At 38.1% G+C, this 23,770-nt stretch overlaps 1 protein-coding gene across 1 annotated transcript in view; it reads right to left on the reverse strand.

The window, feature by feature from the left end:
• The window catches only part of TTC39B (tetratricopeptide repeat domain 39B), a gene marked incomplete at its 5' end in the record, with an annotated part of 68,723 nt that overhangs the window by 11,811 nt on the left and 33,142 nt on the right, over positions 1-23,770 (reverse strand). Inside the window, 7 exons of the mRNA XM_080637709.1 lie at positions 1,284-1,349; positions 2,765-2,870; positions 3,049-3,113; positions 5,131-5,198; positions 6,326-6,402; positions 8,307-8,438; positions 9,718-9,822. Of these exons, the coding sequence (XP_080493835.1) occupies positions 1,284-1,349; positions 2,765-2,870; positions 3,049-3,113; positions 5,131-5,198; positions 6,326-6,402; positions 8,307-8,438; positions 9,718-9,822 (619 nt within the window). The remainder of the gene's footprint in view (positions 1-1,283; positions 1,350-2,764; positions 2,871-3,048; positions 3,114-5,130; positions 5,199-6,325; positions 6,403-8,306; positions 8,439-9,717; positions 9,823-23,770) is intronic.

Here is a 23,770-nt window from a genome sequence, read left to right on the forward strand (position 1 = left end):
CTTCTAGATCTTGTTTTCAGAAGCTAAAATTGAATTTGAGTGTGCTGAGAAAATAAATCCAGATTCATGAAGACTTATTCAGCTCTTCACACATGGAACTTCTTCCCACCCTTTCCAGTTTATGTCCATTCCACAACAGCTTGACTGCTTGGGGGAATTGCTGAAATGACCTCAAAGCTTCCCTGCTTAAGAGCAGTAGCTCTTCAGAAACATATTGGATTTTGACAGTTTTGCCTCAAAACAAACAATAACTCAACAGAGTTCTATTGCACGGCAACTTGAGTTATAGGAGAATTCAAGCACCATAGAAAAAATGTTCTGATATTCAAAAATTGTTTGTTCTTCTTCCTGTTAGCTTTTACTGCCTTTTCAGTCAGGGCAAAAATGTGTATAATGGAAGAGTTTCAGCATGAACCAGGTGTTTCACAGGAAGAAAAGGAATGAACAGGCCTCTGCTTAAGTCTAATTTTACATAAGCAGAATCATATTTGTGATTAACAGCATTAAGACCATACGGTGATTCTTTGTCTCATTAACAACTTAGTTACGTACAATTATGTGAGTTGCTTTGTTTAATCTGGTTTTTTTGGTGTTTCTGTTTTGTCGGGTTTGTTTTTTGGTTTGGTTTTGAGGGTTTCTTTTGTTATTGTTTTGGTTTGGTTTTAATTATTTTTTATTTCTTATAGGTACCAAAAAGAATTTTAAAGGGCTGTAAGATACTTGAGATACAAGGCTAGGTTTACAAAAAAAAGGCTATGATTATAAACAATTATTACAAGTAAATAAATAGTTACAAATCATTTTCATCGTCTATGAGAAAAAGATGTACTGAGGTTCCACACTGACACGTGATATCTACAAATTTATTCTCCCAAAGAAATGGGCTGGGATCATGGGTGGAAAAATGTAGAACTGTGACTCTCACTCACTTCAGTTACTGGTATGAGGAACATTAATTTTTGACTGCATAGGCTCAAAAAGAAAGCTTATATATCTCTCCTTAAGCATCAGCAAAAGAAAAGGAAATTGCAATTTGAAATCCTGCTCTGAAGCAGACAGGTCATTTCCCATGGTTCTTGCCAAGACCAGGGTACCACCATATGTGCTTTTATGTCTGCACCACCTAGCCCAATTCTCATCTTTTTAACAACACTAAAATACTGATAAATAATATTGTTATACTTCTAGTGTAAATTATATGACATTAAATCCATCAAGTCTTTATCCAAGAAAAGACTAATTTGAAAAACAAACACACATAAAATACGTATCAGATCCAATACCCTATTGCCAGAAAATCCAATAAATTCTAAAAGCCGAAGGATCCTTCCTGGTAGGAGTGACAGCATCTGAAATACATTTCAAACGAAAATAAGATAAAAAAAAAACCCTTAAATACATTAAAAAAAAAAACAAAACCAGTATAAATTTGCATCAAAAATGCTAGTTACTACATTAAATGCCATTTTTCATTAGTCATAAAGGAAAACAGAAAAAAACCTCAAAAATAGATCAACATGCATGATCAACAACATACAGTCAGTTTGCAGCTTCAGGGAAACTTGGACTTATGATGAGCACCAGCATGGAAACAGGAAGACAGAGTCCAGCTTCAGATCATGACAGATTTTTCTGACTTCAGCTGATCAGACTTGTTCCGAAAATTGTGGGTCATTTGGAATGAAAGTACTACCCATTTTGGTAGTACCAATACTACCTATTTTGGTAGTACTTACAATCTGCAATTGCCATCTTCCTTTACTCCCCCATCAATTGACACAGTGGTATGACAGAAGTTCTACTTGTTCCTACTGTGGGAGCACTGAATTAGCAGATCAGCAAGCAACTTGTAGTAATACTAGCTATTGTTATCGTCCTTCAGCCCTCTAATACATGCAATTTTTGTTCCCCTTGTAACTGCATTTCTCATGTTACATAACAGAAAACTCAAGAAGATCACAACCACCTTTTCAACAAGCAGTACAAGAAGTATTTGAAAGTCAGTTTTTAAAAGCTCCATTCACTCTAATACATTTCGCCCAGCAGAGAATTTTTCTATTAAGCTTCCTCCTGAGGAGGCTTCAGGAAGAACAGGAAAGGTCTGAGCACTTATGAACACAGATATCTACCAGTTGCCTGTGATTTAAAGGCCGACAGGTACTGACAGACCTAAGTTGTTCTGACCGTACTCAAAACTGGCAAGCTCTAATCTGGAATGATACAGAAATTAACACACCAGCAGAAATCAACTCCCATCATTGCCAGGACAGATGTGAAAAGGCAACTGTAGTAAACAGTAAAGAAAGTGCTAGGTATGTAACCCAGTTCTTTTGCACTAATTCAGTAAACTACCGCTCATTCTTCTGAATTTTTAATTGTCTATATCAATCTATAGTATGCCACCAAAGCAAAAGAATGGTATACATGGAGGTGCTAGAATAAAAGCAGCCACTCCAGATTTCCCGTAACCAACAGTATAAGCATCTTAAAAATTCCTGCTCCACACAGGTAGATGTAGCTGCTTTTCCTCTTTAAAAAACACATACATAAATTAGTCCAAGAGAATTAAACACAATTCAGGATAAATTAGAAGGCATGAATGCAAACAGCCACTGCTGTTCTCATATTGCGTAAAACTTTCAGAGTCCGTATCTTTATTTTGCAAATATGTAATTCTTAAAATAGGCTTGCAGTACTGTATCTGTAAAGAAAGAATCCTACAGAATTATCCTAATAGCCTTTCTGTAGTCTCAAAAAGTCATACCAAATTGAATGCTCCAATTCCAAGTTTTACTCCTCCTTCAAACTGGTAATAAGTTTCATTTTTGCTTTTGTTCCCCTGAGTCATCTGTAGCACCTGGTGACATTCCCTTTTGATGCAGAAACAAAAAAGGAGGGAAGAGGAAACATGACTTTAAAATTATATGAAGTATAATCATTATGACTACTGTAAATAGTTTTTTGGTTTTTTTTTTAATTTTGGTGGCATTAAATACAACTGCAACTGATTATAACAACATTGAAAGTAAGTGTTTTCTAATGGCTTACTTGTATATTTGGTAACTTGTCCTAATTTTGAGGCCACCTTTGATAAAGTTGATCATATTTTCATCCTGGAAGAAAAATATTTAATTGAACAAGAATGTGCATTGAGCCATTTTATATAACATATACACAAATATCTTCCAGCTAAATTTAAATTTAGTTATAACTTAACATTAGAAATATTAACATTAGAAATATTAACAGTGTTTTTCAGTTAGTAGACTCATGAGACTGATATTAACGCTTGTTCTAAGTTGTCAGGGAAACCTCTCTAATGCATGTTACCAATTTTAAAACTTAAGAAGGGGGTGAAAAACAAAAAGTCAATTACTTTTAACAGAATTTCCAATGCATTTAAATGAAACAAGAAAGGTCTCTACCAGATGGTGCTGTAGGAACCTTTTAGAAAGTTTTGAAATACTGATTCTCACACATAAGCAAGCCCAGAAGCCGGCAGCAGACAAACAAATGAATCCCTGAATAGACGAATTCTCATTGCTGATCTACAATAACCTCCTGTTAATGTATTATCCAACATATGTGCTTACTAGCTCACTAGCTTACTAGCTTACCACTACAAAAATCAAAGTAAAGTCACAATGTACTTAGTCATGAAAAATAAACTCCTGAAAAGCAAGATGGTTAACAGTTCAACAGAGCAGAAGTTTCACTTTGAATTCACACAGAAGGGGAACATGTTCAAGCATTTCAGAAATGCACATTTATATAGGCAGGGACAGAATATATGGTGTGGAAAATGAAAAAAAAAGAAAACACCTTCAAAACCATCAACCAAAGGAATTTCTGAAAGGGTCACCATTTCAAAAGACCTCAACTGTTTTGTTTGAAAGACAAGAGTTTTACTGCAAGCACTATTGCTATTTCTTTTGAATGGTTACATTTTCATTATCATCATCATCCTCAGATGAATCAAGGTCAGCCAATGAATCAAGGATGAGAACTAAGGCATATGAGAGCAATCAGCAGAGCAGGGTATTACAGTCAACAGCAACAGATCTCTGACATGATGGATAGTGAGGTGTTGCTTTAGACCATATCCCCAGGGTGGGTTTTTTTTCTATTTTAGACAGTCCTAAGCTCACTTCCTTCAACAGCTGTTTAAAAATTCCCTTATTGTTACTAAAAAAAAAAAAAAAAAAAAAAAAATCACATATAAAAAAGAAAAGAGGGTTTCCTCCATTTGGTTAGTAAGGGAGAAAGTGAATTATAAGGCAGGCTGGCATTACATTAGTAGTATTTCCTGACACCCCTGGCCAAAGTCTTGTATTAAGAGGTTTATGATGCTTTGCCAAATTAACTTCTAAGTACTTGATTTTAATATCTTTGTGTCCCACTTTTTCCTCATAATTTGTATCTGAAGAGTTTATCTAAAATATGTTAATTAAACGTTTGTAAAACACTCACATATGAAAAAAAGTATGACCAAAAATTGTTTTCAGGAATCAAGTTGCAAATCAAATTTGAAAACACTGTAGCATGAAGTCCCTGAACCACAAGCTAAACAAGAAGCACCAGACAGCATTAACCAGCAGATCTTTCTGTGAACTGAATTATTATCTCAGCAGTGTTAATGTATGCTGCTTTTATAATCATTCATTACTATATTGTTCCTGACACCATGTCAAAAGCACATGTAGAATGATACTGAATTGGAGATGAGTGTGCATCAGCTGAAGTTTTGTTAGTTGGGAAACATTCTATCCTTTCATGTGAAAAAAAAAAAAAAGACTGTCACTTTCAAATAAGACATTTTTAAACATGTGCTGGATACTGTCAGATGGGACACAAGTCATTTAAACATACCACCTGTATATGATTCCAATATACCTTAAGTTTTTGGTTCCTGGCATCAATAACACCTTTGGTTGTTCACATAAACAAGGAGAGGATTCTACCCGACATCACAGCATTTACCATACTTTCAATCAATGCCATGAAGTAACCTTCATTGCCTAGGAAAGGGCTTGTTTTTAAACACTGTATTTCGGGAACGATATTTTACATTTACTAACATCTTCCCATTAAACTGCTACATAGAGATATGAAACAAACAATCTATTTTACCTGCACAAAGATAAGACCTGCTTTTTGTAGTAAACATTCAGCATAGCAGATTTCAGCATGCATTTCCTCTGTGTAAGAAAGAAAAGTTATTTACTGTCAGCAAAGTCATGTCAATATTCTCTTTCTGGGGTGAATGGAAAAAATAAAATGCAAATAAGATTCAGCTCCTGCTCTGATAACTGCTGAATAATAGCTGTAACACTCAAATTTTCCTCATAGACGTCCTCTATTTCACTTCTAAGACAAAACCTTTGATCTTGCCAAAGCATAACTCAGCCTAGGGCAAAAGCTGCTTGCCATTCTGGTGGATGATTTGCCTTACTTTCCATTGAACGCAAGTTTAAATATCAGCCTACAGTAACTAGGTTTTCCAATTCTCCTTCCATGACTTAGAAAAAACTTTTACAGATAAATGGTAACGCTCACTGTGGCTCAGGCTTTTCCTCAGTCCAGTAACACATTATTAACAGGTTTTCACCAACTCATGCTCAACAGACTGAAAGCCCTGGACAGACTTTCTGCCCGCATGCAGCACTAAAGTATATCTGACTTAACACACATGACATAAATTACTCTGCACCCATGCTGCAAGACCAGCCACATGCACAAGGCTGCTGTACATACAGTGCACATGTGGTGAGTTCGATGTGTCCAGAATTAAAAAGGATTCTTTTGTGTCAGGTTAGGAAAAAAAAAAAAAAAGCATACTTGATTCTGCCTGAATCAGAAATAGGAGATCAGCATTTTCAGAGCCATGAACAATGTACTGATACCATTTCCCAAAACACCTTAAGGCAAAACAGACAAGTACAAAACTTGTTAACATATTTAGGTTCTGATGCAACTAATGATAAGGACATACTCCACAGCATCAATGATTCTTAAACTTTTGGGAACTGTCTTAAGGAAAAGTCATGAAAATCTCTCTTCAGTCCTATAATGTGTTGAGAAAGGCATTCCTTAATTCATGCATGCTCAAAGCCAAAAGAAAATTTGGCTGAATCCCCCATTTTGAGAAGCTTTTCATTCAAATTAAAAAAACCCAACTGAACAACACCATAAAGGTGGTCGCTTTGCTTGTTTTTTACTGTAGGACACTACTCAGGTTACAGAGTTAAGCATATTCACACACATTGGCAGGGTGCTTTTGAGCTTTTTTCACGTTGTTATTTTAATTGTATTATAAACCACTTACCTTCACTCAACTGATCTACTGACTGTTTAGAAACTAGACTGGACAAGGATTCCACCACAGTGCTTCTTTTCCTGAATCTAAATCAGTTGTACACAAAAGAAAAGAAACCCACACAGAATGAGTGACATTTCAACACAAACTTGAACTCAGTTATTTATAATTCTTAACTATTTCCTACCAGAATTTATAGCCATTCTTAATGAAGTGAGGATTTGCCAATAGTTGCAATTCTTTGAGCAGTCTAATCACACCCACTTGTACTGGTCTCTGCTCAGAAGCCTATTCAACCCTTATTCACGTTCCAAGCATGCATTTAATTTAAGTGTACAACAGCTTCTACCTCACTTCCACCAACCAGCTGCAGAGGTCTCTCTGACTCTGGGCAAGCCACTTGTGAACTGGACTTCAAAGTCTTACAGAATCATAGAATAGTCAGGGTTATGAATTACTTTTTTTCCATTTCTTGTATTTGCCATTGGAATTAGAATAAAAAATGAAAAGGAGCTGTTTTCAGCATAATAAAAACATAGATACTTCTGTATTTTATGCCAGCTATGATGCCAAAACATATTTTACTTTCAACATATTTTACTTTCAACAGATCTCAACTGTCCACATTATAAATTGCTAGTTTATTTTAGTAAGGCATTCCAAAAATGAATTCATTACTGTTTACACAAATGATCCAGCCTTACGAAGAAGCTAAAGAAACAATTCTTCATTCAGAAAAGGAATGTACTGTGTAAACCAGGAAGTCATTCATTATAAACACTGAGCATTAACTTATTGTTTGTTTACACTATTCTACTAATAGTCTATTAAGGCACATGTAGTTCTGGCAATTCGTCACCTGTGAGTGTTTGATAACCTTTATCTCACATTTTTATGAGTTTCATGACAGACTAGACCAGAGCATAGAAGTTTGTATCCTGCAGAGACGGAGGCCCTTATTGAAACCATCTGAAGTACAAAAGAGGGATTTAATTTTTAGACATACTAAACAATATAGTTTAGATGGCACACCTGAAAAAGGGGCAGAAACTGCTGACCCTTTTTTTTCTTCAGGTAGCATCTGATAATTTTGTCCCATTTCCTTTTCTTTTATTTGTCATTGCTAATGAAGTGATATTAAACATCAAAACCAACAACATTTGGAGGTAATTACTTTGGAGACTATTCATAATAAGTTATGGCCTAATGAGAATGATGAAGAGTCAGTACAGTAGAATAAAACACTCAATTATGATTTTGTCAGAGGTTTGTTAAGCACTTTAGTGTTGACAACCCATTTCCTAAGTTGTTTCTTTTTTAAAATGAAAAAAAACCAAGTTCTTAAAAACAACTTTTATTTTCTAGTCTATTTCATTTGTTGTTCCAGAAGCAAAAAGTTCAGATCATTCTTGATGGGAATAACAGCCTTTTAATTTTAAAGTAAACTGAACACATTTGTGGCGTTAATGAAAAAATTCCTTTGGTTTTAGAAGAAACCTCAATATGAGCTTAATCCTATTAGACTATTTGGTCTACCTTTGAGAACAACTTTAACAGAAATAAAAAAAAAAAAAAAAAAAAAAAAAGAGATGAAAGGGGAAACTCAAAATACAGAGCTTTTGAATTGTTCAACAGTTGTGGTTTAAGCCCAACCAGTAACTCACCCATGACAAACTCAGTCACAGGTAGACAGAGATCAAGCAGTTCAATCATGTAGTGCATGTAGTGTCACCTTACATGTAGGTCTACATAGCCAATAAACCACTTAACTACCTTTTAGAGGCTATAAGCACCCTGATCCAGAAAGTCTGTGGTTTTCACATATCCCTACCACGAATAACTGGATAGTGAGACCTACACCACCTTTCCAAATTTAGATCATTATCACACCAACATCAGCCTGCTCTGAAAGCACACTGACAGCTGAGATATCTTATAAGGAACAATTAGTGGATTAAGTACCTCACAGATGTTCATTGCTTGGGCTTACCTTTGGCAGGTTTGCAAAGCTTCCTTCATTGCAGAAATTCCCATTTGTATATCCTGCTGTTCAAAGGTCATAGCAGCTTGCATAACTAAAATAGTGCTGTACCCAAGGGCATGGTACATACTATCCTTAGACCTAGGGCAAACATATAAATCTTGTGCATTTAAACAAAACTTAGAATTAGAATACAAAATCAAATGCTGAGATGCTTGCATTAATTTGTGAAAAGACAGAAGAATAAAACATGAAAGTAATGGATATGAGAACATAATACCATCTTCCACTAGGTGCTACATGTTTGCTTCCATAGGATACTGCTGCAGTAAGTTCTAAAGAATATCCAAACTGGGTTACATAAATATTTGCACCTATATACTGTTTATAGCACACTGGTGTATCTATTTAATTTAATTAATTAAACCTTGACACAAATATTCATTCTTCTCCTTTCACTTAAGTACAATCCTTCTAACATTACTACTTTATCCAAAGACACAAAAATCTGCATTTATGTCATAGAAATGTCAGTATACACACACTCAGTCCTGCACAAAAGGCTACACTGAACCATCCTGGCTTTCACAATGTAATTACACAATTAAAAATTATTGGGAAGTGGTTATGGGAGGTCATATACTTAAGCCTACCAGCTGCAGCGGAACAATTGCCAATGTTATGTCAGGTGAACTCAGGTTTTGTGTAACCGAGTGCCAAGAAAATGAAGACTGCCTAGCCCTGTGGCAGCCCCTCTGCTACTGTACTACCAATGTACGTTTTCCTAATGTCCAATATGAACCTCCTAAACCTCAGTTTATTGTGACTTCCTCTTGTTCTACTATCTGTCAGTACAGGGAAGGATGTCTCTTTACCTTGCTTCACTAACACAAGCTACAGATCCCTCTCAGTGACACATCGCAACATCAAACACATCTTTGAGAGGCAGACAGGAGAAGAACAGTGAACAAGATGCAGATTCCAGTCCTGTTGCCTCACCATGCAGTCACAAGTATTCTAGGTTTATCCTATCAACGTTGCATTATTTAGTTCCCTACATCTGCACTACCATGCTCCTCTTCTCAAATAAGCAAAGGCAATAGAGGAACAGGCAGAATTAGTCAAAAGATCAAAAGGTGGGCTTTAAGGTTAAACACTACTGTGACTCAAATGTAATATAATAAACAGAACAATTCAGTGCTTCATTAATAGTTTTTGTGATGGCCTTAAGGAGGAACTAGCACACAGCTAAAACCTAAAGATACTAAGAAATGCTTTTGGACAAAAAGGAATAAATGAAAACTACTATCTTCAGAGGCCTTAAATTAATCTTCAGCTATCAGACAGTATACTTTTCACTATCTGCTTACAGACTTCAGCAACTAACATTATTTGACTTCAGCAAATAACAGCACCTCACCATGGCCGAAGTATTTCCAGGGCTTCAGAGAACTTATTGTTTAAAAATAAGTTCAGTGCCATTGAACATTCTTCCAGAGCACATTTGATATCCATCTTGGATGCCCTAAAAAAAGATTCTTAGTTTAGTCAAACTGTAAATAGAAACACAAAATCTAAAAGGTTTTCCCCCTTATGTAACACAGGTCTTTTACAGCCATTTTATTGCTCATTTGTAAAAATCTAACTTTACAAAAACAAGTCGTTTGCTTAACACTTTATGCATGCTACACAGGTGTGCCTCTTTGCCAATCTAAGTGATGTTTATGGTTTTGTCCTCTTTTCTTTATCAGTCAGCATGTAATGGAGTAATTTTTACTGCTATATGTAACATAAACACTCAAAAATTATCCCTTGTCCAAGCTTTCAATTCTCTGTATTAATACAAATGCAGTTTCAAACTCTGTTTTCAAATCTAAATCTCAAGAAAGATGGCAGAATATTTTTGTCCAAGAAAGCAGCAAACAGACCTCACTCTGCAAGCAACTATGCCAAAAATAGTCCTGCCAGAAGCCTGCAGCTATGCCAAAAGCTTTCATTCTTCCTAATTCAGTTCAAGTAAAATCACTTGCACTTGCTTAAGAGGAAGCCATATAACAAAACCTCTATCTCTGCCAGTTTTGTCTGAAAGACTTCAGAGCACTCACAAATTGCTTCATAAGCAGAACTGGTGACAAACACGATACTGACAAATAGCTAGAAGCTATATAGCCTTCACCATGCACATCTGGATCTGGAAAAGATAATCTGTCTACATCTTTAAAACAACACGTTTAGACTCTACAGTGGGCTTTATCCAACTAAGGTTAAGCAGTCATAAGCAACAGATCACGTCAACGAGATGATTATTAAGTGCTGACCACAACAGTAGAACCCTGAAGGCAGAATTTAATAAGAGAAACAAGAGTGCAGCTGCTCTAAATCTGACAGTAACACAAAAGAAACAAACAATGAAAAAGGGGGATGTAAAAATATAACCAGACAGAGGTTTATACAGACTCATCAGCTTCCCATACACTCCTACTCTCTCCATTACCCAAAAGCTTTAAAAACATTGGTTCTGGTTTTTGCATTATTTTGGGGAGAAAACTGGGGTAAAGGCTAGATGACATCCCAAACCCCTTTTCAGCTTTATTTTCTGTTAATTTTTAGTGGCAGGACTTGAAAAATTCACCTTCTGTAAAAAAAAAGAAAATCTCTAACTCAGTACTTGGCAACTACTGGATATTTATTAATATATAATATATACATATAGTTATTGAATATACTCAAGGGCAAATCCCACCCTTCATAACGAAGTAGTTAATAGCTCAGCAGTTGAAATCAGGCAGTTTTACAATCAGACTGTTACAAACAATTTTAAATACTTCTATTTTCTCCCACACTGGGATTTAACTTTATTATTGTGTATGCAATTTTAAGATCTGTGCAATTTTATGTAGCAAAAACCTACAGTTCTCAAGAGCTGAAACATTCTCAGCTCTGCTTGAAGTGTTCCTATTAGCCATTTGCTTTCATGTCCTTCAACTGCACACACACTGCAGGAATTCTCAGTGCAACCTACACCCCTGATCTCCAGCTGTCCAATGGAAGCACCACTGTCACACCAGCAGAGAAGGGGCACCATGGTGATCCTATCCACTCAATCAGAGTAAGTCTCACCAGCAACACGACAGCCTCTTTTACCATGTGCACAGGGTTCCTGCCAGCCCATCACACACCATGTTTTATCCAAATACCTAGTCCTAGGTGAGTGCCCGGGGGACGAGCACTGCAACACAGTCCATGTTTGCCCTGCTGTAAAGGGTACAGCTACAGACACAAAGTCTTTATTAGCATGTACTGGTTCATACTGTACAGCTACTGGAGAGCAGATCATAGAATCATAGAATAGTTAGGGTTGGAAAGGACCTTAAGATCATCTAGTTCCAACCCCCCTGCCATGGGCAGGGACACCCCACACTAAACCATGTCACCCAAGGCTTCATCCAACCTGGCCTTGAACACCGCCAAGGATGGAGCATTCACAACCTCCCTGGGCAACCCATTCCAGTGCCTCACCACCCTCACAGTAAAGAATTTCTTCCTTATATCCAATCTAAACTTCCCCTGTTTAAGTTTGAACCCGTTACCCCTTGTCCTGTCACTACAGTCCCTAACGAATAGTCCATCCCCAGCATCCTATAGCCCCCCCTTCAGATACTGGAAGCCTGCTATGAGGTCTCCACGCAGCCTTCTCTTCTCCAGGCTCAACAGCCCCAACTTTCTCAGCCTATCTTCATACGGGAGGTGCTCCAGTCCCCTGATCATCCTCGTGGCCTCCTCTGGACTTGTTCCAACAGTTCCATGTCCTTTTTATGTTGAGGACACCAGAACTGCACACAATACTCCAAGGGAGGTCTCACGAGAGCAGAGTAGAGGGGCAGGATCACCTCCTTCGACCTGCTGGTCACGCAGATCTATTACATTTGTGCTCTCTTCATTGCTGGCCTATGTCACCAGCATACTGTCCTGCTGCCACTATTGGTTTATGTTCTCTCACTTAAATACCCTTAAGATAGGTATCTAAAAAGCTTTGTCTTAAAAGTATTTCAGGGAAGTTACTGTACAGCAAGTTTACTTAGGTCTATATATAAATACAGAAGCCCCAATAACAAAAGTCTTTCAGATAAAGCAATAGCAATATTCCTTCCTGGAAAACGAACCTACAGACGAAGAAAGGCACAGAGAAGACACATAGAATATTTCTATCTCCTCATATCACAAATTCACACCTATACCTTAGTTCTGGGGGAAAAAAACAAAACAAAACAAACACACACACACAAAAAAAACCCAAAAAAAACCCACACCACCAAACTCCTCAAAACAACCCAAAACCAAATACCAACCTATCAAGGTCAACTGCAAGCTCATTTTGTATTTTGCATGTGTTTGCTTCTAAATCCAGAAATCAAAATAACCTGAGGCACTTAGTTTAGGTATCTGCCAAAGCCTCAGCTTTGGCACCTCTTCATACTCCCAAAGCTCCTTCCAGAGCCTGGATCAAAAGAACCATATGCTCTAGAATATGAAGCATCCTGCTCATTCAGCAAAAGAACGGATTTAACACTTCTCACTGAATCTGCTCAGCACATTAAAGGTTTCTCTTTAACAACAATCATCAGAAAATAAGTACACTTAAGATCCTGCATTTCCTATTTAGTAAACCAGAATTAAAACATTTATCAAAATAAATAATGAAGAAATCAACTGTACTGTAGTGCATTTAAACTCTTGAGCATGTAAATAAATCTGTCCAAATTAAAATATTTAGACAAAAGTAGAGAAATGTATTCATTTGCATATCCCCTTCAAATATCTTAAACAGAATGCCCTCCAAAGAACAGTGCTAAGAAATAAAAAAACCTCTCATTTATAATGACCGAAAGTTCTGTAAAATGCTCAGCTTTATTACTTAATTACATGAATACCATCTGCTAACAAGTAATTTCTAAATAACTATTTTTTTCCTAGATTTAGAGACTGTTTTGGTTTTTTACCTGGTATACAACAGGCAAGGACCCAAGTTAGTCCCTCAATAACATGCTGTCACCACCATTGTGTGTTCCCATGCTTCTATATCCTTCTTTCATATTTGCTTTATAGGAAACTAAGTTTCACTCAGTTCATGCCACTTTAAATTGCACATTCCATTTGCTCTGTCTTTCCCACTGGGGAAAATGGCTAGGTGTTTTAAAAAAAATTATCAGGAAAGGAAAAGGGGGACGGGGGGTATATCCTCTTTTAAAACCAATTTTCAGCGATTGTCTTAAAAAAAAATCCAGTAATAAAAGCTGAGATCTACTAGATGGCAAGCATTAGTTTTTAATCTCTCATACTTGTGCACCACAACTATTTTGTGACTAGCACTGAAACAGTTCCCTGTTCCCTGTATCTTCCAATACAAATTCCAGTTATCATATTAACAGGGGAAAGGTGGAGCTGGTGAGTCTTTAAAATTGCAGAGGGCAGATGGACCTTCTGGTCCCCTTCCCAGACCATTTGCTAACCAAGGTGGGCCAAGAACTCTGAAGACTATAAGAATAGAAAAATCCAACACAAGGCGATGACCTGCTACACAGAATATGGAGGACCTATGAATGGTCATCTGAAGTAAGAGAGGGAAGAGAACAGTGAGCAAGGTATGTGTAATCACACAGTATTTTAAAGAATCTGAGGGAAGATGGACCATTCATAACAGCAGGTAATTCAACAAGTGATCACTACTTTATTCACTTAGTTGTAAAATATTTGGATTCAGCCTAAAAAGAGTAAGAAAGTTTTCTACTTTCACTTTATATAAAAAATTACAGCAAATAAATAGTATCACAGCAGCCCACCACTACACCAGTTTCCTGAATGCACAGATCAAGAAATAAGGTCAATGTCATAGAATCATAGAATCATAGAAGAGTGAGGGTTGGAAAGGACCTTGAGATCATCTAGTTCCAACCCCCCTGCCATGGGCATGGACACCCCTCACTAAACCATGTCACCCAAGGCCTCATCCAACCTGGCCTTGAACACCGCCAAGGATGGAGCAGTCACAACCTCCCTGGGCAACCCATTCCAGTGCCTCACCACCCTCTCAGTAAAGAATTTCTTCCTTAGATCCAAGCTAAACTTCACCTGTTTAAGTTTTAACCCTTTACCTCTTGTCCTGTCACTACAGTCCCTGATGAAGAGTCCATCCCCAGCATCCTTGTAGGCCCCCTTCAGATACTGGAAGGCTGCTATGAGGTCTCCACGCAGCCTTCTCTTCTCCAGGCTCAACAGCCCCAACTTTCTCAGCCTGTCTTCATACGGGAGGTGCTCCAGTCCCCTGGTCATCCTCGTGGCCCTCCTCTGGACTTGTTCCAACAGTTCCATGTCCTTTTTATGTTGAGGACACCAGAACTGTGCACAATACTCCAAGGGAGGTCTCACGAGAGCAGAGTAGAGGGGCAGGATCACCTCCTTCGACCTGCTGGTCACGCTCCTTTTGATGCAGCCCAGGATACTGTTGGCTTTCTGGGCTGCGAGTGCACACTGAAGACGGCTCATGTTCATTTTCTCATCGACCAACACCCCCAAGTCCTTCTCTGCTGGGCTGCTCTGAATCTCTTCTCTGCCCAACCTGTAGCCGTGCCTGGGATTGCTCCGACCCAGGTGTAGGACCTTGCACTTGGCATGGTTCAACTTCATAAGGTTGGCATCAGCCCACCTCACAAGCGTGTCAAGGTCCCTCTGGATGGCATCCCTTCCCTCCAGCGTATCAACCGAACCACACAGCTTGGTGTCATCGGCAAACTTGCTGAGGGCGCACTCAAATGCCATCATACCACCAACTCTAGCAACACCAGGGTATGCATCAATATTTGTAAAATGATTCCATAAATGAGGTTCCTTAAACAACAGAACCCTGGCACCTCATCAGAACTATCTTTTCCCATTAAATGGGTAAGCAGCAGATTTCTCCAGCAAGTTGCGATCATTTTCTTTCCTTGTGTTACAGACCAGCTCCTGTGCTTCTGCCTTTATGCGTAACCAGAGCCTTCAGACGATGCAAACAATATTCCTTGTGTCAATACAGTTACTCTTACATCAGCAAGCTTACGAAATTATTCTGCTACTTCAGATATAAAACTTGGGAAGTCAGTTTTCTCAGTCTCTTATTTTTGAGAAGTGAATCATATGCTTTACTAAAGAGTCTCACTCCTTTTTAATTACTCTTCACATGTATTTTCCACTGTTTTCCTTCATCCTGTAGTGAATGAACATAACCAGAAGCAATCATTCCAACTCAGATTCAAAACTTGGTACCACAACAGTAAGAAGAAAAGACTGTACTGACTCAGAAGCAACTTGGCTATCTTCACTGGCAAACAAGGAATATTTCTACGCAGAGGCTCAGAAGAAGCCCATTTCCTCCTTTCACCAAAACATGGCAAACCAGTTTCTACAGCAAGTTAACAGACTGATAACAGTTCAGTGAGCAATACTGATTCACACTCTCTTTCTGACTCATGTTCTTCTCCTTCTGTCTTAGTCTTATGTTGGCAATCTCATTTTTTCCCTTAGTTCCACATACAGTTTCCTAGAATTGACATAAACTTAACACATTTTATCACCTCAGATGAGCATATGCTTTCATTTATCCTGGAGTAGACTAAATTTCTACTTCAGTGAAATTACTATGGATTTTACACCCAGTGAATACAGTTCACTTCTAAGAAAAAAGGAGAAGGAAGAAGTGCTATATTGGGTGTTGAACAAAGACAATAATGTCACATTTCAAGGAGAATAAAACACTACTCTGTAACTCTCTAGGTACTTAAAGTAAGGATATCTTTTCCCAACACACAGCTTTCCTTTTTTTTTTTTTACGTTACCTTCTCACTAGCATTTCAAACATCTTTTATGAAAAAAGAATAAATGTTCTGAATTCCAGCAACAGTTTATGTTATGCTGAGCTACTCACGAAACTGTTCCAATACAGTGGGAGTATACTGTCCCTACTTGCAGCTGCAATAAAAACAAAGAATAAGAATACTGACTTTGAAACCCTAAGATGTATTTGAATATTCACTATTAACATGGCAATCTTTTGTACACAAAGCAAGAGCACTAACAATGTCCAAACAGTTTACAGCTTATTAAGCCACTTTCCTTTTTTTCCCCACAGGTTAATTAAAAAAGGGAGCATACCTACTAGACCAAAACAAATGAAAAGATCATTGCTCTAGTATTTAAAGGAAAAGTTATTTTAACATGTAACAAGTTAGGCAATAACACCTATCTGTTCATAGTAGAGCTCAGTGTAACAACATGCCTGAGAAGCAGCTATATACCTAAAATTATACCTAAAATTATAAACTTGGTTCATGCTGCTGTCTTTGTATCTGTAGGATATTTAGTCAGATTTTAATATAATCACCCTTGATGCAGTGATCTATCAACTCCTGAAAGGGGATTCGTGAGCTAAGACAGGAGAACTGTAGAAAAGGTTACCTTGAATCTAACTATATTTTCTGCATTTTACACCACATATTGAGGACTGAGTTGCACATTGCTTTATTAACATTAGCTGGACTTGAATGTGTAAGCAGTACTTTCCATGAATAAGGATTGCAGAATTTAGTTTCTGAACTTCTAAAAGCATACGTTGGCTTTTTTACAACATAGCCAAAATAATCAGCTTTATCTGATAAATAACATTTAATTCCCAGCACCTTGGTCTTCTACAGCTACTGTTCTTGCTAACTGAAGTTTCACTGTGCTACAGATACTAAAAATATTTGAAGTTTTTAGTGGGAGCAAAGCAAACCTTGGGGGGGGGGGAGGGTGAGAGGGGGGAACGACCACTAAAACATGAAACTAGCAGTAATAATCTAGTTTTAGGATGCCAAATTACACACATCCGACAAACAAAACGAACAAAAGTAAGTTATTCCAAAAATTGAGTGGCATACAAGACAGCACAATATTTGGATGGTACAGATCAAGAAAACAAGATGCATTATATTTAAGAGAATACTTGTCCAGAAAATAAATACCTCAGCAAACAACTGACACTTAATACTTATGGAAGCTTCATCTGAAGAAGAATCTTTTAGAGGCATTTGTTTGCTTAAACTCGAAAACCATTCAGGGTGTCAAACACAGTATCAACAGGCAGGGCAGCAAGAAAGTGCCTTATGTAGCAGCACTCTTCTTGAGTAACATATGTGCAGGTGTCTGCTGGAGTACTTACTGCCAAGTTAATGATGATCAAAGAGCATTAAAATGTATTATTCTCAGGTAGTTCTTGTCCTCTGCAGGAAGATGGAAAGTCAAACAGTCCTAATATATTGTCAAAATCTGACTATCATCGTCACTATTTGGAATGTTTCTATACTTTCTGAATTAGATCTTTTCCCTTACAGTAATGAATATCTTCAATTAAAAAGCTCAATATTAAACTGTTTGTGTTCTACCACACCAAAAGGAGTAACTATCTTTAAATGCTTCTTACATAGCCAGGATATGACTTCTTAATGGTAAACAGCAGCTGATCCTCACCAGAATATACTCCATAGCTCCATTTGCTTGGCTAGGAGGTTCAGGGTATTTTTAAATGCTGACCTACTTTAAGTGTATTGATGCAGTGCATTCTCAAAGAACAATGGTAATTCTGATGCTTTTTTGATGATGGGATCCCGCTTCCCCTCCCTGTCCCCTCCCTCCATACTCTGCAGGCACACCAAGCTTCTTTCACACACACAGTACTAAGCTGTGTGCCAGCGAGTACTGCCATGCATGCTTTGTGTAAAATAAACGCAAGCCTTCAATAGAGTCTGCTGGGGCTGGAATCCACTGTCTCCCAGGAACACTATCTCCCAGCCACACTATCTCCTAGCCAAGACCAAAAGCTGTCAAACTACAATATCAACAGTCATGGTTTACAGCTCACAGGGATATCATTAAATCATCACTTCATGTTCACCTCTTGCATGGCTTTACGTTCCAAAATGTACTTGAGGTCCCCTTGGCTGTTCTTACTATTCAGGAAAGATCCAACACATTTAAAAACTGCCACCACCACATCGTCAATCACTTGTTAAACTAAATGGCCCAGACCCTTTGTGCTATTGTAGTACAAAGACTCTTTGTCCCTGGCACTCTTCCTTTTGCTGTTTTTAATTTTGAACTATGCCTCAGATTAGCAGCGTGTCATTAGAACAAGAACACTTCCATTCTTACTTCTGCCATATCCAACAGTCATGCTTTAAGAATGATGAAACTGGTAATGAACAGGTTCTTAGCTATTTATCCCTACCAATAATTGATTTTAATAATTGGAATAGAAGTAAAATAGAATAATCCATCAGAAATAAAATAACTGAAAATAATAATAAGACCCCCACCCCCAAAAAAAGTTATGGACAGTACAATTGCCCACCACCCGCCAACCAATAACCACCCCATCCCCAAGCAGCAATTGGTTGCTCCTGGCCAACACCCCCCAGTTTATATACTGGGCATGACATGCAGTAGTACGGAATACCCCTTTGGCTAGTTTGGATCAGGTGTCCTGTCTCTGCTTCCTCCTGGCTTCTTGTGCCCCTCCTCACTGGCAGAGCAGGAGAGGCTGAAAAGTCCCTGATCATGATGAGTGCTACTGAGCAACAATTGGTATGTTAATAGTATTCTACTCTGCACCAGCTACCGAGAATAACATTAACTCTATCCCAGCTGAAATCAGGACAGCTGTCAGACTTTTACAATAACCTTTAAGCAGAAAAAGCAAAACTAATGTGTCTGTCCATGGATAATGGATAAGAAACACTTCTACCTCGTCAGTTTAAGGAAACATCACTGTACTATGATTCTTGGTTCCTACTTAATGTTCCTCAAAATAGACAGCAGTCTCCTGTCTCTGTGAAATGTTTCCAGGATTGCTCATCTCCTTATGAACTCTTTGGAATGTATGTGTCCTTGAAAAATCTATTACAGGACTGCATTTGGCCTTTTTTTTTATATATATATGTGCAGCCAGCACCTGCAAAGATTCACATCAAAAGTAACATAGGTCTATGTGTATTCACAGTATCTGAGCAAGCATACACGAAACTCAACTATTAATTCTATCTGGAAATATCTTAAAATATTTTTCCTCACATTTTGAAAGCACAGTACTCTTCACCATTAAGTTAGCCATCTGAGAAGAAAAGTTTTTTTCAAATTACTACTCTCATCCATCACTCATATATGAGCCAATGCTAATGCTTCACTATTCTGCTTAGTGATGTGCCAAAATTCACTTTGGATCATTTTCAAAGAGGCAATGTTATTTGCTATCACTTTTATTGATCATTTGTACAGACACCAAGTTCCAATCTCATCAGATAAATGACGAGACACTGTGTAGGACTACTACGCACCTCCCTACCCCAGAGCAGCAGGTGGCATCACCCCTCGTGACAAACAGAATCATAGAATAGTTAGGGTTGGAAAGGACCTTGAGATCATCCAGTTCCAACCCCCCTGCCATGGACAGGGACACCTCACACTAAACCATGTCACCCAAGGCTCTGTCCAACCCGGCCTTGAACACCTCAGGGATGGAGCATTCACAACCTCCCTGGGCAACCCATTCCAGTGCCTCACCACTCTCACAGTAAAGAATTTCTTCCTTAGATCCAAGCTAAACTTCCCCTGTTTAAGTTTGAACCCGTTACCCCTTGTCCTGTCACTACAGTCCCTGATGAAGAGTCCATCCCCAGCATCCTTGTAGGCCCCCTTCACATACTGGAAGGCTGCTCTGAGGTCTCCACGCAGCCTTCTCTTCTCCAGGCTCAACAGCCCCAACTTTCTCACCCTGTCTTCATACGGGAGGTGCTCCAGTCCCCTGATCATCCTCGTGGCCCTCCTCTGGACTTGTTCCAACAGTTCCATGTCCTTTTTATGTTGAGGACACCAGAACTGCACACAATACTCCAAGGGAGGTCTCATGAGAGCGGTATAGAGGGGCAGGATCACCTCTTTCGACCTGCTGGTCACGCTCCTTTTGATGCAGCCCAGGATACTGTTGGCTTTCTGGGCTCCGAGCACACACTGAAGCCAGCTCATGTTCATTTTCTCATCAACCAACACCCCCAAGTCTTTCTCAGCGGGGCTGCTCTGAATCTCTTCTCTACCAACAATGCTATGTCATGAAGCTAACACTAAGATAAAAGAATCTTACTGCTAAATCCTACCCAAAATATTCTGTTAGGTCTACGTTTTATGTTCAGGATAGTTCAGCGAAGGGTGGCTGGAGGCTTACTAAGTCCTTATTACAATTTACAGACTTCCATACAGTGAACAAAACTTTCTGCAAACTCTTTCACCATTTCATCTAACACCCAGACTTCAACACCACTTATATTCAGACAACAGAAAAACCTTTAGCCATATGTCCAAAAGTTTTAAATTATTTCCAACTTATATAAATCACTTCCTATCCTAGGCTACTAGAATTAATCTAGAAAGTCTATAATAAACACAGCTATGCGATTAGCATAGCAAACGTGAGCTTTTTTACCCATACAGTAAACCCATTAGTTACAGTTTACCTCCATACCAAATTCTGCATTCACAGAATCATAGAATCATTTAGGTTGGAATACACATTGCTTCTTATGAGAAGCATGAATAAAATTGTGTAGTTTACATATTAAATGGAAATGTTATCACGTTATGGAAAGCACTGAAAATAATTTCATGCTGATGCAAGACTTTATTCCCTTGAAGGCATAGTGTCTTCACTGTTTCAGAACTTCACCAACACATACTGTAGTCTGTGTGCTAAACATTCATTTAAGGAAACCCAACTGGCAGCAAAACTATCCAGTAATGCGCTAGCCAAGTTTGCAAACAGGCAGAAAGAGTCAAAAAACTCACTATGTTACGATCTGTTCAACAAGAGGCAATTTTTTAAAAACAAGCAACCAGAAAGGATCAATAGACCTACCCAAAAACGTGTAACAGACACACTCACCAACAATAGTCATTCAGCTTAAATGGTATTAGTTTACACAGCCTGGTATTTTGGCAAAACCATTAGGGTAACACACGTTTTCATTTTTTCCTCTGGTGGGATTTTCTTGCATATTGTATTTAAAATCACCTTCTATAGCAGACACACACAAACAGCATTGTTCTTACCTAAGCCCTTCCTGGGTACTAGCTTTCACTTCAAGCTTGGAGACATCTATTCAACCACATAACTGGTAATAGCAGAGAATGGAAACACCACTCTACGAAGCAAATCAGATCGGTGAGGTTGCACCTTCCTACTCAGCGCTACCCAACTATGAGATAGTAGCATTTAACCAGCTATTTGTAAACCTGTATCAGAGGAACACTGGATTGTGATTGCTATACCAAGGGATCTGCCTATACTATCCTTTGCTCGATCAGGCAATCTCACCACTGGGCATTTTCCTTTTCTGTAACAGAGTTGGGCATTTTGGGTTTGGTGGGGTTTTTTTGGTTTGTGGGTTTTGTGTGTTGTTGGTTAAGAGTTTTTGTTTGTTTGTGCTTGTTTGGGATTTTTTTTTTCACTAAATTCTTTCTTCTCCCTCATCTTACAGCTGTGACAGAAAAGCTGATGCAGAGCAAAAAGAAGGAACAGTAGCTAACCGATATTACACATTTGTAAAGACAAAACATCAAAAATTGTATTTTTCAAAAGGAATGGCTATAAGAAAAGGAGTTGAAGCTCTGAGCAGAACAGAGACAGTAAGAAGGGATGAGGTAACTGAGGGAAAAAAGAGCCAGTTGCCACTGTGAAAATCAACAATTATTAAAATCATCTACATGAAAGTGAACTAATAATGACTTTACAGTTTTTAGTTCTACCTTAGCATTGTCATAAAAAGTTCAAACTGACAGCTTTTCATAGACTACTACAATTTCACTAAGAGAGCATTTTAATTGGCCAATTGCTATACCTTACCAAACACATGCACTCTAATGAGAAAGCAGACAGAAGGCAGATAAACCTCTGTTCCTCACAAAACAGAAGCTGTGGTGGCAGGGAGCTGTTGGCATGTTAGGAAGGGTGTTTGCTCTGTCTTTGACAAAAACAAATTCTGATTTTAGCTTTTATAAACTTCACAGATACATTTTTAGCTAAAGGAGAAAACTGTTTTGTTTTAGTAATTACTGATAACAGCAGTAAAACCATTTGTAATACCGTCTTATGAATGAAATGCATTGAAACAGCCTCAAACACACCAAAACCTTTAAATACAAAGAAAAACTCCTTCTTGAAAGTCTCATCTGAGCTTAAACTTTCAGTTCTTGGAACACCACCTGTCAGGAGACCAATAGGTTTCTTTGCCTTACATTGTGCATGTGAATCTTACTTGGTATATCAGATTTGGGGGCATGCACAGGACTCTTTGTTCTAACCAGAAAGCAGCCCAGCAGCACCTACAGTGCTGCTTCATAAGAATATATCAATGGAATACAAGAAAGCAATCAAAAGGTTTTGCTTCCGAACATTTACTTTATGTCCACCACTGAGGAGGCAGGGAAAGCCAATAATCAATTTATTGCAAGCCAGGTGAGGAGAAACATCAGCAGGTTTATCTGATGCCAAGTTCTTTAAGTCCAAGAGTGAACTGCACTGCACATGCAAAGCAAGCAAGACGCAAATTTTCCATGAATCAGCCATATTGTGGGAGCAAGACACATTACAGCCACCTAGGTTACTATTTACTTGCCTGAATATGCTCAATACAGTTTATCTGATCACCAAAATGATTGTGAAATTATCCTATTCAAGCATATCAAGCTACCCCAGCATGAATTTGATGCAGCACTGCAAAATATACATAATCATAACAACAGTCAGCAAAACAATCAGATCACAGGTATTTAGAAGTGATCACAGTTTGACAGAGGGTAAAGAACAAACCAAGCACAGTCAGTCTGCAGGTAAGAGAAAAATCTGCTTTACATTAATGGAAATGCACAGGACTACAAAAAGTTAGCATCAGATTTATTAACAGAACTCTGTGGTTCAACAGTATTTTTAGACCTATGGTTTAACATAAGATCTTTGTGAGTAAATGGAGAATTTACTATGTTTGACTACTCCTTATCAGACTACTAATTTATACAAATTAATCCAGATGAGGTCAATACGGGCAATACTGCGCAAAAAAAATGAGCACCCGAATATGCCAGAGAGCAATACTGCCAAAACTTAATATACAATATGGAGATACAGATAAATAGAGGTTCACAATACCATCACCAAACACACAACAAAAAACAACAAACACTTCATATGTTAAACATTTCCCTTAGAAAGTAGGTCTAAATGCTGGCAAGAACATAGGTTGTAGAAGATCCTCCTGAAAAAGCTAGCATAATAATGATGGCTGACTGATATTTTTACACAAAAATGAGTAAAAATTCCAGGTATCTTGCTATGGAAAAAAACAAGAAATGAATCATGT

This window comes from Psittacula echo, assembly GCF_963264785.1.
Source record: "Psittacula echo genome assembly, chromosome: Z".
In the NCBI taxonomy this organism is placed as follows: domain Eukaryota; kingdom Metazoa; phylum Chordata; class Aves; order Psittaciformes; family Psittacidae; genus Psittacula; species Psittacula echo.